Source organism: Notothenia rossii, assembly GCF_949606895.1.
Source record: "Notothenia rossii genome assembly, chromosome: 11".
Lineage (NCBI taxonomy): Eukaryota > Metazoa > Chordata > Actinopteri > Perciformes > Nototheniidae > Notothenia > Notothenia rossii.
Genome location: NC_136910.1, coordinates 58,852,605 through 58,871,341, shown reverse-complemented (window position 1 = coordinate 58,871,341; position 18,737 = coordinate 58,852,605). Strand labels below are relative to the sequence as shown.

At 41.8% G+C, this 18,737-nt stretch overlaps 1 protein-coding gene across 2 annotated transcripts; it reads left to right on the top strand.

Annotated features, from left to right (window-relative positions):
* Positions 1 to 6: 6 nt before the first annotated feature.
* Positions 7 to 12,377, top strand: LOC307025487 (BTB/POZ domain-containing protein KCTD9-like). Of its 2 annotated transcripts, none has more exons than XM_079660209.1 (12): positions 7 to 2,262; positions 2,413 to 2,534; positions 3,890 to 3,933; positions 6,011 to 6,104; positions 6,417 to 6,475; positions 6,579 to 6,707; positions 6,929 to 6,996; positions 7,077 to 7,172; positions 9,599 to 9,748; positions 10,417 to 10,522; positions 10,860 to 10,993; positions 11,227 to 12,377. In XM_079660209.1, the coding sequence occupies exons 1-12, from the start codon at positions 2,215 to 2,217 to the stop codon at positions 11,341 to 11,343; spliced, it is 1,167 nt and encodes a 388-aa protein (XP_079516335.1). In that variant the 5' UTR covers positions 7 to 2,214; the 3' UTR covers positions 11,344 to 12,377. The 2 variants fall into 2 exon arrangements, with proteins under 2 accessions (XP_079516335.1, XP_079516336.1); XM_079660210.1 differs by having other exon boundaries at positions 11,207 to 12,377.
* Positions 12,378 to 18,737: the final 6,360 nt, after the last annotated feature.

Here is an 18,737-nt window from a genome sequence, read left to right as displayed (position 1 = left end):
ATTAAAAAGTATGAAAGTGCATTTTCCAAGGTATTACATTTTGTAGCTTGTTTTCAATAAGTATATCAATTGTCCAAAGAGGTTGTGTTCTACAGTCTGCCTGAATGTAATCATTGCGTAGGTGTGTAGTGTGATTCTGTGTACTTTATTTATGGCATCCCGTTGGGTTTGACGTCACCTGGACAGGACATCGCACGCTCACTGCTGGATAGCGCGAAGGTCCGTTTACGCCGGTTGCTAAGCAACATCGTTATGGGGAAATGCAAGTTTACGTCCAAATGGTTGGAAGATAAGGAGGAAGGACAATCAATACTGTATATAGTCAATGTGAGGTGAAGTGTGTCGCCTAGGTAACCGGTTAAAACTCCCAAGTGGAAAGGGTCCAAAGGTCCAAAAATACTTAAAGTTCCAAAATACTTAAAGATCCAAAAATACCGTAAATTCCAAAAATACTTAAAGATCAAAAAATACTTAAAGTTCCAAAAATACTTAAAGATATCGCAAGTGGTTGGAAGATAAGGACGAAGGACAATCAATACTGAATATAGTCAATGTGAGGTAAAGTGTGTCGCCAAGGTAACCGGTCAAAACTCAAAGTGGCGATGAGGTCTTAAAATGTATTGAAAGGGTCTTAAAAGGGATTACATCTGACTTCAGGATTCCTGCATACACCCTGAGCTCTCAACATGCCCAGACTTGGAGTGATTTTCACCTCTTTTAAAACGTTCTGCCTCCTTCTGAAAGAAAGAAGTGAAATGTGCCCCGATGTAGTTCATTCAGCGTTTCACACAAAAAAAGTGTTACTTCACAGTTTTACCACACATTTTTATTTTTTTGCCTTTCAAAATTATCTTTTAAATTTACAAACATCATATATGTAATTCGTGGCACAATTCAAACGGGATCGAAAGATAACCTTTCTCTCTTCATTGATTTCAATACATAACGTTTCCTAAATGAGGTCCCATGGAGCTCCACCGGAAGGGGAGGGACTTCGTGTCATGAGTGCATGTAACTTAATGAGCCTTAAAAACACACGTCTTCCTTTCATGTGCCTTAGTACTTTTTAATAACAGAACAACCTTATTTTCTGAAAAGCACTGTTCTGTAACACGATGGTTATTAATCACTGTCCTCCGTTTTGAAACCTGCTTGAATTGTGATCGTTTTTGGATCATTTTTCTGGATTGATTGCGTTGGTTTTTGAGCTACTGGATAAAAAGATTGCCCCGAATTGTTTTCCTTCAAACTCCTTTAAGGGATAATTAAATTTCTTGCTTTGGCGCTACATTTTCTGACTTACAGCAGAGTTATTTACCTGTTTAATATAATAATAATAATAATAATAATAATAATAATAATAATAATAATAATAATAATAATAATAATAATAATAATAATAATAACATTTGTACGACCTGCTGAAGTTCACATGCTCCCAAAAGGAAGCTGAAAGCAATCAAAACGTTTCACAGTTTGTTTTTATTCTTCACAAGTTGATTGTGGTTGTTTGCACTCTCTCTGCCGGCACATACATATATTTTCGGAATAAAAAATGGAGATTTATTTTTTATTTAAAGTTCATTGTGCAATAAAAACATAATTTAGTTTTCTGCTCTCGCCAAATGAACATTCTCTGGGACTTTAATTGCACAATTTTATGCTAAAAAGAGCTCTTATTTTATGTTTTGGTGATTACTTTGTTTAATAAAGCTCTTTGTGAACACAGTGTATTTTGTACTACACCTCAAACCTACAAATCAAATTAAAAAGGCAGAGTATAAGTACACACACACCATTTCCATTAGAAATATCAATCCAGAAGTATAGTAATAGTGTATATGATATTATTGTTATATTATTATTGATGCATTAATGTGTCCATCACTGTAATATTGCAGCTGGTAAATTAGGAGTTTATTTTTATGAATTATTTAAACTGATAGGAATCTCTCTAGTGTAAAGTTAGCATTGTAAAAATAAATCAAACATAGATCATTTTTTTGATTTTCATATGTGAGGATATCAAGGTCCCGCCCCCTCTGATCCCTGATTGGCTGTCGTGGTTTCCTCTCAGCAGCTGATTGGCTGTTTCCGCGTTTGAGTTTATTCCGGAGCAGAGACAGGAAACAGACCGTTGCTAAACTGTTGCTAAAGGATGTATTTACTGTTTATTTTCTGAGCTGTTGATTGTTGAACTGATTTTATTTGGCCATGAGAAGAGTCACACTGTTTGTCAACGGAACCTCCTCAAATGGAAAGGTAAGCTGTGACCATAGACTGTATACATATATAAATATAGATGTGTTTGGTTAGCATGTTGCTAAAAACAAAAACAGCTACGTTAGCTTTTCAGTCTGTTTTTTACACATGTGGAAAATATGCTTTTGTTTTGTTGTATTTATCTCTCAGGTGGTGGCTGTGTTCGGCTCTCTGGAGGATCTCCTGTCCGCTGCCAGCGCTAAACTGGGCATCAAAGTCTCGCGAGTTTACAACGAGAACCGCGGCCTGATAGATGACATCACTTTGATCAGGTGAGGAGCTGTCAATCAAAAATCAGACTTTAGTTCCACCTGGAGTAAATCCACCAGCTACCCTGCAGTATACAAAGTCATTCAAACTAGCTGCACCTTTACCAGCTTTGAGAACACTTTCATGATCAATCATTATAAAACATATCATATATATTATTCTGAAATGGACCAATCTGCACAACGACTACTTTTACTGTCTTTACTTTCACTATATTTTGATGAGAATACTTTTCTACTTTCACTTGAGGAACATTTTGAATGCAGGACTTTTACTGTAACAGAGTATTCCTACTCTCTGGTACTTCTACTTTTACTCAAGTACAAGATCTGAGTACTTCTACTTTTACTCAAGAACAAGATCTGAGTACTTCTACTTTTACTCAAGAACAAGACCTGAGTACTTCTACTTTTACTCAAGTACAAGATCTGAGTACTTCTACTTTTACTCAAGTACAAGGTCTGAGTACTTCTACTTTTACTCAAGAACAAGATCTGAGTACTTCTACTTTTACTCAAGTACAAGACCTGAGTACTTCTACTTTTACTCAAGAACAAGATCTGAGTACTTCTACTTTTACTCAAGTACAAGATCTGAGTACTTCTACTTTTACTCAAGAACAAGATCTGAGTACTTTTACTTTTACTCAAGTACAAGACCTGAGTACTTCTACTTTTACTCAAGAACAAGATCTGAGTACTTCTACTTTTAATCAAGTACAAGACCTGAGTACTTCTACTTTTACTCAAGAACAAGATCTGAGTACTTCTACTTTTACTCAAGTACAAGGTCTGAGTACTTCTACTTTTACTCAAGAACAAGATCTGAGTACTTCTACTTTTACTCAAGTACAAGACCTGAGTACTTCTACTTTTACTCAAGAACAAGATCTGAGTACTTCTACTTTTACTCAAGTACAAGGTCTGAGTACTTCTACTTTTACTCAAGAACAAGGTCTGAGTACTTCTACTTTTACTCAAGTACAAGGTCTGAGTACTTCTACTTTTACTCAAGAACAAGATCTGAGTACTTCTACTTTTACTCAAGTACAAGGTCTGAGTACTTCTACTTTTACTCAAGAACAAGATCTGAGTACTTCTACTTTTACTCAAGTACAAGACCTGAGTACTTCTACTTTTACTCAAGAACAAGATCTGAGTACTTCTACTTTTACTCAAGTACAAGGTCTGAGTACTTCTACTTTTACTCAAGAACAAGGTCTGAGTACTTCTACTTTTACTCAAGTACAAGGTCTGAGTACTTCTACTTTTACTCAAGAACAAGGTCTGAGTACTTCTACTTGTTCCACTTTTTCATAATGCCATGGTTCTGATAGTAATCCTGTTTGTTCCTGCAGAGACGATGATGTTCTGTACGTCTCAGAGGAAGACTCGTCTGAAGGTACGTTTATTAACAATCTCTAAAATAGTAGAAGCCCTAAAACCAAATAAAAAGAGGCGTGTCTCTGGGTCACATGACATGGAAGCTATTGGAATGTTTCCTGCTGCTTCTCCGAGAGTAGGAGCTCCATGGACCTTATTTCTGAAAAAGTATGTATTGAAGTCAATGGAGAGAGAAAGGTTATCTTTCGATCCCATTTGAATTGTGCCACGAATTACACATGTGATGTTTGTCAATTTAAAAGATAATTTTGCAATTCAAAACAAATAACAATCTGTGATAAAACTGTGAAGTAACACTTTGTTTTGTGTGAAACCGCTCAATGAACTACATCTCCCGTCTCGCACCAACACCCAGAGGCCGTCACGTTGGAACATTTCACTTCTTTCTTTCAGAATGAGGCGGAAAGTATTAAAAGAGGTGAAAATCACTCCAAGTCTGGGCATGTTGAGAGCTGTACACACACACAAGGGGAGTTAGTCGGTTCATTAGAGCCAGCATGCGGGACCCGGACTCTGGGATTTGTAGTCTTTCTAGTTGCGTATTTTTCATAGTCTTATATTTCAACAGTTTTACGACAAACTGACTTTCTTGACATGGAAATTATTTTTGAGATTCACAAACATCATGTCATCATGGCACAATTCAAACGGGATAGAAAGATAATCTTCTATACATACTTTTCCAAATAAGGTCCCATAGGGCGGAAGTAGATGAGGGACTTCACCTCTCTATAGATATTGACATAAATGTGGATTTAAATCCCATTTAAAAAAAAAAAAAAAAAAAAACAGCTGGGTCCTACCTACTAATGCTACATTGATATGTTTTAGGTCACATGACACCAAAGCTTTAAAAAAAGAAATAATCTCATGTTAAAATATTTTTTATAAAATCTACTCATGACAAATTTGTTACCGAATTTTCTTTTCCATACAAAACATATTTTTCATAATTATTCTGCATCGTTTCTACTATTATTGGCATGACTACCTTCCCGGATTGTATGTACCTGTGTCACCTGTACCTGTGTCACCTGTATCTGTGTCACCTGTACCTGTGTCACCTGTACCTGTGTTACCTGTACCTGTATCACCTGTACCTGTACCTGTATCACCTGTACCTGTGTCACCTGTACCTGTGTTACCTGTACCTGTATCACCTGTACCTGTGTCGCCTGTACCTGTATCACCTGTACCTGTACCTGTATCACCTGTACCTGTGTCACCTGTACCTGTACCTGTATCACCTGTACCTGTGTTACCTGTACCTGTGTCACCTGTACCTGTGTCGCCTGTACCTGTATCACCTGTACCTGTACCTGTATCACCTGTACCTGTGTCACCTGTACCTGTATCACCTGTACCTGTACCTGTATCACCTGTACCTGTGTTACCTGTACCTGTGTCACCTGTACCTGTGTCGCCTGTACCTGTATCACCTGTACCTGTACCTGTATCACCTGTACCTGTGTCACCTGTACCTGTGTTACCTGTACCTGTGTCGCCTGTACCTGTATCACCTGTACCTGTACCTGTATCACCTGTACCTGTGTCACCTGTACCTGTACCTGTACCTGTGTACCTGTGTCACCTGTACCTGTACCTGTGTACCTGTGTCACCTGTACCTGTGTCACCTGTACCTGTGTACCTGTGTCACCTGTACCTGTATCACCTGTACCTGTGTCACCTGTACCTGTACCTGTACCTGTGTACCTGTGTCACCTGTACCTGTACCTGTGTACCTGTGTCACCTGTACCTGTGTCACCTGTACCTGTGTACCTGTGTCACCTGTACCTGTACCTGTGTCACCTGTACCTGTGTCACCTGTACCTGTACCTGTGTCACCTGTACCTGTGAACCTGTGTCAACTGTACCTGTACCTGTGTCACCTGTACCTGTGTACCTGTGTCAACTGTACCTGTACCTGTGTCACCTGTACCTGTGTACCTGTGTCAACTGTACCTGTACCTGTATTACCTGTACCTGTGTCACCTGTACCTGTACCTGTGTACCTGTGTCAACTGTACCTGTACCTGTATTACCTGTACCTGTGTCACCTGTACCTGTGTGCAGACCCTCAGGATGACCTCACTGACCCTGAGAAGGATCAGACTCACACCGATTGGCTGACGCTCAATGTGGGCGGGCGCTGCTTCACCACCACCAGGTAGATCTCAGGCTGTGTTCCTGACACACACACACACACACACACACACACACACACACACACACACACACACACACACACACACACACACACACACGGAAGCTGGATGGACACCAAGAACAGAGCTTAAAAAGATGCAAACACACACTGCTTTATTCAAGTGTGTGTGTGTGTGTGTGTGTGTGTGTGTGTGTGTGTGTGTGTGTGTGTGTGTGTGTGTGTGTGTGTGTGTGTGTGTGTGTGTGTGTGTGTGTGTGTGTGTGTGTGTGTGTGTGTGTGTGTGTGTGTGTGTGTGTGTGTGTGTGTCCTCAGGAGTACGCTGGTCAGTAAAGAGCCGGACAGCATGCTGGCCCACATGTTCAGAGAGAAAGGTGCAGCATCTTTTTATCCTACAGATAAATGGTTGATGTGTTTATTATCTCCACGTTGTTGTTGTTGTTGTTGTTATTTATTCTCTTTCTCCGTGTGTTCCAGATGTTTGGGGGAATAAACGAGATTCCAAAGGAGCGTTTCTGATCGACCGCAGCCCGGATTACTTTGAACCCATTCTGAACTTCCTGAGACACGGACAGCTGATCATCAACGAGGGCATCAACCCCCTGGGTACACACACACACACACACACACACACACACACACACACACACACACACACACACACACACACACACACACACACACACACACACACACACACACACACACACACACACACACACACACACACACACACACACACACACACACACACACACACACACACACACACACACTTGAAGGTGTATCATGTCTAGATAGAGGTAGACATTATTGTTTCTCTGCAGGTGTTCTGGAAGAGGCTCGTTTCTTCGGGATCGAACAGCTGGCAGAACAGCTGGAGACCCTCATCAAGGTGTGTGTGTCTGTATGTGTGTGTGTGTAATAGTGTATTTCCAGCTGTGAGACATGACGTGTGTGTGTGTGTGTGTTCAGTCTTCTCAGCCTCCTGAAGATCACTCTCCTCTGAGTCGTAAAGAGTTCATCAGATATCTGCTTGCCACCACCACCAAATCAGAGCTGCGCTGCCAGGTACGCACGCACGCACGCACACACACACACACACACACACACACACAGACACATACACACACACACACACACACACACACACACACACACACACACACACACACACAGAGAAACACACACACACACACACACACACACACACACACACACACACACACACACACACACACACACACACACAGACAAATAGAGAAACACACACACACACACACACACACACACACACACACACACACACAAATAGAGAAACACACAGACACACAAATGATCATAATTCCATTGTTGAGGTCTACTAGAATAGATTCACATTGTTCAATGTTCCAAACTCACAATGGTTTGTCATCCAGCATCTCTGTATACACACACACACACACACACACACACACACACACACACACACACACACACACACACACACACACACACACACACACACACACACACACACACACACACACACACACACACACACACACACACACAGTCTTAAAATGTGCTCTAAACATAAACTAACCTTGAACAGAACAGATTAACCAATTAGGCCAAAACACGATTGTAATCACTGCGGCAAAAACGGTATTGCAGAATCTCTAGCAGGGTATATGCAGGAATCCTGAAGTCAAATTTAATACCTTTTAAGACCTTTTTTTAGACCCTTTCCAAACATTTTAAGACCTCATCGCAACTTTGAGTTCTAACCGGTTACCTTGGCAAAACACTTTACTATATTGATTGTAAGATAGCAAAACTAAACAGAGTGCAGACAGACTACTGAAGCCTTCTCTCCACATGAACTTCAACCTCTCTGTGAAGGTCAGGTTTAATGCAGTATGCTGCTTTGTTGCTTCTGTACTCTGTGCTCTTTCATTCCAGTAAAACTCCTCAGAAAACATTAGAAACCAGTATTTGACCAATAAACAAAACTATTGACAAAACTTTGAACTATGAAATATATTAAACTTTGGTGAGCTTCAGCGGGGTAATGCCATATAGGAGCTCCCTCACAAATACCCAGGGGTTAAATTGGGCTGGGGCTGTCCGGGGCTAAGCCCTGGCACATAGGACGATGCTCTGACGTCATCACCCTCACACATTTGTCATATGTTTACAAAAAAGGATATATATGTTCAGACTTTTCTCGTTCTTAATATAGACTATATTTAGGGTCTATATGTGTTGACTTTACTTTAAAATAGCAGATCTCTGTGACCGGATATAGTTTGGCTTAGACCCCGGCCCCACGAGGAAGCATACGGTAAAACGCATACGCAAGCGCAAAAGAGTCTTCCTTTCACACGCATTCGATTCATTAACGTGTCCGTTCACACTAGACCGCTGGAAATGCTGGAAACGATGTAGTACATATGTCAGGCCTGTGAGTGACGCCGCTGCCTCCCAAAATACACCAAAAGCAGCGAAGAAGACCCCGGAGCATGGTTGCCATGGTTGCCCTTCTGTTTATTCTCCGCGGTGGACGGCGTGTTCTCCTGCTGTATCTCTCAGGTAGTCCACCAGCAGATCAAAAACACCCACCTCTCCGCCTCTTCCAAGGAACGAGGGGACCGTGCGGCAGAGTTTCCGTTAAGAAAATGTTCTGCCGGTCAACATGTCCGTTAAAGTTTAAATCTTCCGTACAAAATTAGGAAAGTGCCGGTCAGAGGTCTTCTTTGTTATTTATTTAGCTTTAAAACAAATTGATAACGACTCTGTTCTCTGTATAATAATATAATAATATTTAATAAACGGTGCCTGCCTCTCTTTTCCTCCCCCTCTTCTGACAGCCCAGCAGCAGCAGGAGACGTGGGGAGAGGGAGGCGGGCTATTTCATCGTTATCAGAAAATGATCATATAGGGCACACACGGAGCCGTTGGACCCCCAGAGCGTTGCGTATGCCGGTCTACCCACCTTGGGAACCGTTACCGTAGTCGTTTAGTCCCCCCCCCCCCCCCCCGACAGAGCGGAGCAAGGCAACGAAACTTAAAATAATAAGCAGCATTTTACGGCGCGCTATGGGGGCCGCCTTGGGGGGTTTCCCGACATGTCGTTTCAGTAAATTAAAGGGTGTTTCATGTTGTCGTTGCTGTGAACCTTCTTAATACCTTGGAAAATGCCGTTTAATACTTTTTAATAGCCTTAATTTTTGCTAATTGATTTATCAACTTTTAATACTTTTTAAGACCCCGCGGACACACTGTCTAGGTAACATCATATTGCCCTTCAGTATTTAGGAGGGTTTATACAAGTGTGTGTGTGTGTGTGTGTGTGTGTGTGTGTGTGTGTGTGTGTGTGTGTGTGTGTGTGTGTGTGTGTGTGTGTGTGTGTGTGTGTGTGTGTGTGTGTGTGTGTGTGTGTGTGTGTGTGTGTGTGTGTGTGTGTGTGTGTGTGTGTGTGTGTGTGTGTGTGTGTGTGTGTGTGTGTCTCTCAGGGTCTGAACTTCAACGGGGCGGATCTATCTCGTCTGGATCTGCGCTACATCAACTTTAAGATGGCCAATCTGAGCGGAGCCAACCTGAGCCACGCTAACCTGAGTGGAGCAAATCTGGAGCGAGCCGACCTGTCGCTGGCCTGCCTCGACGTGAGACTCACTTTTAATATCTGTTGGGAACATCCTGAATGTCCTCCTCCAGTACGAGAGTACCATGATCACAAAGGTATCCCAACTGTAGCTGAGAACATGACAGGATGTGTGATTACCTAGCAGAGCATCAGGACTGTTTGAGGCATATGATAGCTATGTGATTAACATGATGATTCAGCCTCTATGGAGAGAGACATATGACAAGCATGATCATTTCTGACGTGGAGCTAATCTGAAGTAAACATTGAATACTGCTTTCTATTCCTCCATCTTGGGACTGTGGAACTCCCTCTCTTGGATATCAGCATGTGAAGGACACTGTTCAGGAACTAGTTGATGCTCTGTATGTGATGACTCCTTCCATTCTGGAGAGGATCACAGATACATGGATCCTGAGGTTCAAGCTCAAACGATATCGAGTGATAGTTTTTTAACACTATTCATCTTACTTTATTTGATAAAACAAAGGTATTTATGTGTGTGTGTGTGTGTGTGTGTGTGTGTGTGTGTGTGTGTGTGTGTGTGTGTGTGTGTGTGTGTGTGTGTGTGTGTGTGTGTGTGTGTGTGTGTGTGTGTGTGTGTGTGTGTGTGTGTGTGTGTGTGTGTGTGTGTGTGTGTGTGTGTGTGTGTGTGTGTGTGTGTGTGTGTGTGTGTGTGTGTGTCAGGCTGCTAACCTGCAAGGGGTGAAGATGCTCTGCACCAACGCTGAGGGAGCTTCACTGAGAGGCTGCAACTTTGAAGATCCTGCAGGAATCAAAGCCAACCTGGAGGGTGAGGCACACACACACACACACACACACACACACACACACACACACACACACACACACACACACACACACACACACACACACACACACACACACACACACACACACACACACACACACACACACACACACACACACGCGCGCGCACACACACACACACACACACCCACACCCACACACACACACACACACACACACACACACACACACACACACACACACACACTTAATTAGACTGTATGAGACTCAGCTGTGTGTGTGTGTGTGATTGTGTGTGTGTGTGTGTGTGTGTGTGTGTGTGTGTGTGTGTGTGTGTGTGTGTGTGTGTGTGTGTGTAGGAGCCAACCTTAAAGGTGTGGACATGGAGGGCAGTCAGATGACAGGGATCAATCTGAGAGTCGCCACGCTTAAAAATGCCAAATTGAAGAACTGCAACCTGAGGGGGGCAACACTGGCAGGAACAGACCTAGAGGTACACACACACACACACACACACACACACACACACACACACACACACACACACACACACACACACACACACACACACACACACACACACACACACACACACACACACACACACACACACACACAGAGAGATTACTTTGACTGATATTGAACATTTGATTCTTGGTATCGTTTCTCATGATCACTGAAAGATATATTAAAATGGTGCGTTCAGGTGTGCTCTGTTTTTCCCAGAACTGTGACCTGTCGGGCTGCGACCTTCAGGAGGCCAACCTGCGCGGGTCCAACGTGAAGGGAGCCATCTTTGAGGAGATGCTGACCCCCCTGCACATGTCTCAGAGTGTGCGGTGAACACACACACACACACACACACCTTTCTCTCTCCACACACTCCTTTAAAGACGAATGAATGTTGTTGAAGTGTTTTGCTGCGAAACCGAACACCAACATGTGTCAAACGTTTTATTTGCATCCGTTAAAAAAAGATGAATATGAATGTTTGAAAGACTGTTAGAAACGTATGTGTCTGTTTCTGGTTTTACAGCGACGTTAAACATGTTACTGTACTTTTGTTGTTTCAAATACATCCTGACTAAATGTCCTGGATGCAGCGCTGATTGATGTCCGAATGCTTCTTCATCTTAAAGCTAAAAGAATCCCAGATTGAAACGCTCAATTTCTATTATTGCTATAAGCAGAAATCATTTGAATACATATATTTAAATGTGCAAAGATTATGGGAGCTGTTGTTACAAAGGGAGCTTATTTTTATTTATTTTTACATATTATTATTTTTTAATAAATTTTCACGGTTTATATAAATTCCCAAATAAATGTTTCCTTTTTTTTGTGCTTTTTTTTTCAAATTTAGTTTTTTCCCTGTTTAAAAACTGGAAGAAAATCCAATGGATCCAACCCAGAAAATATATTTTGTTTAAGTGTAAAATAAGGTCTTTTATTTCCAGAGAGGCGGCTCATAACACAATGTGAAACAGTCCTTTAATGACCAAAACATGCATAATACAAGATATATTGATTCTTTGTGTGTGTTTTAAACTAGCTCACAGCTAAAAGGTGCGTACTGAAACATGTCCGGCTCATTCTGTGTTCAAAATCAAAGTAAAAACAATTTTCCAACAGCTCTGATCTTGGAAAAGCTCGTATAAATACAGTAAATAACGAGCAGAGCTTAAAGTCAGATATATGAAATACATGATTGTGCTCAACTGCTGTATTCAATATTAATAATGTATATTTGAGTAAATGTCAGATGCTACTGAATGTGTCTGTGAAGACGTGACATGTACACCGGTGTGAAATGTGAAACTGTCTTTTCTGCTGAGTCGTGCTTATTTTATAATGTTTAATAAATGTTTTTCTTTAAACCTTTTCTGCACGTTTTACATTTTTAAACACAGGAAAAGTCAGTAAATATTTTTGTTTTGTTGACGTTAAAAGTGCTTGGATTTTACTCCGATCGATCACTCTTTAAAGGAAAGTCAACTATGTTTATTTTATTAATGTTTTTATGACTTTTAAAAAATATAATATTGGTGTTTTTATTTCACCCAAACTGTTCTATTTTCACAGGATGAAGCACCGGTGTACACCAGCAGGGGGCGCTGCTGTTTTAGTATTACATTACATGTCACTTGTTGGACTTGCATTCGCAATCCCCACAGAAATTGGGGTGCAAGTAAAAGATCTGAGTACTTCTACTTTTACTCAAGTACAAGATCTGAGTACTTCTACTTTTACTCAAGAACAAGATCTGAGTACTACTACTTTTACTCAAGTACAAGATCTGAGTACTTCTACTTTTACTCAAGAACAAGATCTGAGTACTTCTACTTTTACTCAAGAACAAGATCTGAGTACTTCTACTTTTACTCAAGTACAAGATCTGAGTACTTCTACTTTTACTCAAGAACAAGATCTGAGTACTTCTACTTTTACTCAAGTACAAGATCTGAGTACTTCTACTTTGACTCAAGTACAAGATCTGAGTACTTCTACTTTGACTCAAGTACAAGATCTGAGTACTTCTACTTTTACTCAAGTACAAGATCTGAGTACTACTACTTTTACTCAAGTACAAGATCTGAGTACTTCTACTTTTACTCAAGAACAAGATCTGAGTACTTCTACTTTTACTCAAGAACAAGATCTGAGTACTTCTACTTTTACTCAAGTACAAGATCTGAGTACTTCTACTTTTACTCAAGAACAAGATCTGAGTACTTCTACTTTTACTCAAGTACAAGATCTGAGTACTTCTACTTTGACTCAAGTACAAGATCTGAGTACTTCTACTTTGACTCAAGTACAAGATCTGAGTACTTCTACTTTTACTCAAGTACAAGATCTGAGTACTACTACTTTTACTCAAGTACAAGATCTGAGTACTTCTACTTTTACTCAAGAACAAGATCTGAGTACTTCTACTTTTACTCAAGAACAAGATCTGAGTACTTCTACTTTTACTCAAGTACAAGATCTGAGTACTTCTACTTTTACTCAAGAACAAGATCTGAGTACTTCTACTTTTACTCAAGTACAAGATCTGAGTACTTCTACTTTGACTCAAGTACAAGATCTGAGTACTTCTACTTTGACTCAAGTACAAGATCTGAGTACTTCTACTTTTACTCAAGTACAAGATCTGAGTACTTCTACTTTTACTCAAGTACAAGATCTGACTTCTACTTTTACTCAAGTACAAGATCTGAGTACTTCTACTTTTACTCAAGTACAAGATCTGAGTACTTCTACTTTTACTCAAGTACAAGATCTGAGTACTTCTACTTTTACTCAAGTAAAAGATCTGAGTACTTCTACTTTTACTCAAGTACATGATCTGAGTACTTCTACTTTTACTCAAGTACATGATCTGAGTACTTCTACTTTTACTCAAGTACATGATCTGAGTACTTCTACTTTTACTCAAGTACAAGATCTGAGTACTTCTACTTTTACTCAAGTACATGATCTGAGTACTTCTACTTTTACTCAAGTACAAGATCTGAGTACTTCTACTTTTACTCAAGTACATGATCTGAGTACTCCTCCCCCTTCTGGATGTAGTAGATATACTTTTGTTCTGATTTAGCACACGTCTCTCTTCTCGCTCCGGGTGTTGATGTAAAATCTCCGGCGTTTTGTTTGCGTTTCAGTGATTTAGCTGCGTCTTCGTCTTCTTCTTCTTCTGTGGTTTCTTTATGTGCCTTCCTGCAGGAGTGTAAACATGGAGACCTGATCTGTGTATTGTGGCGATGAGGCTGTGGGCGGAGGATCCTGATTGGTGGTTTGTGGCTTTGTTCAGGAACAAAATCAGCGGCCAATCACAGAACAGGATGTTTAATCTGAAGCTGCATCACATCATGAAGACTTGAGTCTACCTCCCAAAAAAGCATGACATATATATATAGACATATAAAGACAATATTGGACTTGTAATGATCAGCTGGAGACAAAAACAAAGATTTCTTGCTAAAAGGTTGAATGTATGAACTTAATTTAGTGATCGTCTGTTGATCCTGTGTTCACTTCTTCTCAGCAAGTGGAAATCTGTTGATTCAGGTTCAAAAAGGTACCGTTTTAAAATGAGTACATTCATGTATTTGTTTTTAAATGAGTACATTCATGTATTTGTACATGCAGTTTCAATATAAATACATATCATCATCTGTATCCATTAACCATATTCAGAGGTGGGAGAAGTATTTCGATCTTGTACCTGAGTAAAAGTATTATTATTTTATATTAGACAGGAAGCCCATAAAGCTGACGACATTTCTGACCCTGGTTGTGTATTTGTCTGGTTTGAAACGTCCTATTGAAAGACCCTCTCCCCCCCCCCCCCCCCCCCCCACCTCAACGTAAACACCTTCCACCACAATGTGCATTTCATTCTGACCAAAGTACTCTTTCCTGTTGAAAACACACCCACCTGCTTCCTAAAAGTGAGGACAGCGTGGGGGAGTGTTTGCACAGCTGATACCGGTTTAATTTCAAACAGTTTTGCATTTAAGGAACGTAAATAAGTATCTGGATTTGTATTCAAGTAAAAGATGTGAGCACTTCTTCAACCTCGTCTTGTGACTCAAATAAGTAAAGGAACATCTGGAGGGAAGTAACTAAGTACATACTTTAGATCAGCGTATCGTCGGGATAGAAGTTTGTACATTTCTAAAGGTCCAGATAGTGATCCCTGTGGAACACCATATTCAATTGTTATACAAAATATTATCCGTGCCTGGAAAATGGATTATTCCCCGGCATAAGATTTGCTATCTGGAGCCTCAGCGGCAGTTTGGAAGTTAGAAAGTTTTTTTTTTAGTTTTTTTTTTATGACTAGCTGGCTCATTTATATGCAAACTCTCATAGCTGCCAAAGTGCAGATGTATCCGTCCACAGATAAGATTAGTTGTGATGACTCCACACATCCACCGTCATAAATCCACGCCTGTATTGATCTTTGTTTTATCTATAAATAACACAACTAGACTTCAGGCTGATACCGATGTACCTGCACACTCACAAAACTCCCAGCGTGCTCTCTGTTCTTTGCGGAGACACTTAAACACTGTTAATAACAGATGGAGCTTCGTTCTGCACCTTGTGTGTGTGTGTGTGTGTGTGTGTGTGTGTGTGTGTGTGTGTGTGTGTGTGTGTGTGTGTGTGTGTGTGTGTGTGTGTGTGTGTGTGTGTGTGTGTGTGTGTGTGTGTGTGTGTGTGTGTGTGTGTGTGTGTGTGTGTGTGTGTGTGTGTGTGTGTTTGGGATGTGGCTTTCTCTCAATGAGGGAACATTTTCTTCAGGCCAAATAAAGCTGCCCATGTAAACTCCACATTCCTGACTTTGTGGTGCGTCTGTCTCAAACTCTTTCTTTTATGGAGGGTGTGTGTGTGTGTGTGTGTGTGTGTGTGTGTGTGTGTGTGTGTGTGTGTGTGTGTGTGTGTGTGTGTGTGTGTGTGTGTGTGTGTGTGTGTGTGTGTGTGTGTGTGTGTGTGTGTGTGTGTGTGTGTGTGTGTGTGTGTGTGTGTGTGTGTGTGTGTGTGTGTGTGTGTCTAAGCATACGCCTGTCGTTGGGTTCAGACACGTTACAGACTATGATCCTGAGGAATTATTTCCTCTCCGTGTTTTTAATTCTCTCTGCAGCTGTATTATGATTCACTCGGAGTCAGTGGTGGAAAATACTAAATATTCCCATTTCATAATACCTTGTAGTCCTCAGAGTGAAGGAAATATGACACTTTTAGTCATCAAAGCTGAAGCTGGCAGTGGATATTAACCGAGGTCAGACTGTGTGCAGCAGGAAAAGTTGTTTTTATGGATTAAATGCAATATTTTAAGATTTTATGATTTCCAAGTTGGAAAAAAACACATCAGCTATTGTATTGACATTAAAATATTGTTTTATTTTTTCTGCATTTCCACTTTGGTTCTATTATGTACAAATTTTTTTATTTTTTTATTTTATATATTTAAAATATTGTTTTATTGCTCGACATGTCATTTACCTGCTGATACTTTTACTGCATGAAGGAAACATGCTCCACCAGAAGCTCCACCACACTGCAGCCTCCATGACCTCATCCAAACTCCTAGAAAGAACCACACACACACACACACACACACACACACACACACACACACACACACACACACACACACACACACACTGACATTTGAATTACAGACGTACAGTCAGAGGCCACACACAGAGTTATATATCACTCTGCAGGGATACAACTCTCTCTTCTTGGTTTAATGCTCTTCAGTAAATACATACTGTACTCTCTCTCACACACACACACACACACACACACACACATACACACACACACACACACACACACACACAGCAGCAGCTCTCTGTCATTACAGAGGAACATCTCCACTAAATGACAGACTCTCCTCCTGCTGAACCTCAGGACGCCTGCAGGATGTTCAGAGGACTCTTTAAAGTAGAGACACTACATACTGATATACACCTGAACATCAGCAGGAGAGGACTCTTTAAAGTAGAGACGCCCAGCTTCATCAACATCTGTCCAACCATGAGCTCTACGAACCCCTACAGTCAGCCTACAGAGCACATCACAGCACAGAGACCGCCCTCCTCAAGATCACTAATGACCTCCTTCTCGCTGCTGACTCCGGACAAATCAGTATTCTCATCCTCCTCGACCTCTCTGCGGCCTTTGACACCGTTTCTCATACAGTCCTCCTGAAATGTCTCTCTGACAACCTTGGCATCACTGGCACAGCCCTGTCATGGTTTCAGTCCTATCTCTCAACCAGGTCTCAGTTTGTCAGCATCAGCGGCTCATCCTCCCCCCGGCCCAAGTCAACCATGGTGTCCCCCAAGGCTCCGTGCTTGGTCCCCTACTTTTCACCATTTACATGCTCCCCCGTGGCCAGATCATACGTCATTTCGGTCTCAATTTCCACTGCTACGCTGATGACACTCAGCTCTATCTCAGCACCTCACCATCTGCCCAGCTCCCTCCACAGTCTCTGGTCAATTGTCTCCATGCCATAAAAACTTGGATGACAGCAAATCTACTCAAACTCAACAGTAAGAAGACTGAGCTCATGGTTGTGGCCCCCAAGACACTGCTCCGGAAGGTTGGGGATCTCCTCCTCCACATTGACGGCTGTTCCATCTCCCCGTCTCCCGAAGTCCGTAACCTGGGTGTCATCCTTGACTCAACTCTCTCATTTCAGTCACATATCAAATCCGTCACCAAGTCTGCCTTCTATCACCTCAGGAACATCTCCCGTCTACGACCATCACTCTCCGATTCCGTGGCCGAGACCCTCATCCATGCATTCGTCTCCTCCCGGTTGGACTACTGCAACGGAGTCCTGTTCGGGGTTCCCAGTAAAGCCCTGGACAGGCTCCAGTATGTGCAGAACTCAGCTGCCAGGGTGCTCACTCACACCAAGCCCTGGCAGCACATCACCCCCACCCTCATCCACCTCCACTGGCTCCCAGTCAAGCACCGTATCACGTATAAACTCCTTGTTCTGACCTACAGATCCCTCCATGCCCTCGCCCCCCAATACCTGTCTGACCTTCTCCGCCACCACACTCCATCCCGGAAGCTACGATCGACCGGACAGGATCTCCTCTCTACCCCCCGCACCAGGTTGCGGACTTTCGGTGACAGAGCTTTCAGTGTAGCATCCCCCACCCTCTGGAACTCTCTCCCCCCCGAAATCCGCAGCGCCCCAACCCTGGACACTTTCAAAAAAGCCCTCAAAACGCACCTTTTCACCAAGGCTTTCCCCTATGGTTAGTTTGATAGCTTTATTTTTCCGCTACTTGCCCCCCCCCCCCCTGACCTGTCTGCCTCTTTTCCCCTTCTCCCCCCCCTACCCTGTCTGCCTCTTTTCCCCTACTCCCCCCCCTACCCGACTTGTAAAGCGACCTTGGGTTTCGTGAAAGGCGCTATATAAATATTATGTATTATTATTATAATTATTACTACATACTGATATACACCTGAGCATCAGCAGGAGAGGACTCTTTAAAGTAGAGACACTACATACTGATATACACCTGATCATCAGCAGGAGAGGACTCTTTAAAGTAGAGACACTGCATACTGATATACACCTGAGCATCAGCAGGAGAGGACTCTTTAAATTTGAGACACTACAGTACATACTGAACACCAGCAGGAGAGGACTCTTTAAAGTAGAGACACTACATACTGAACACCAGCAGGAGAGGACT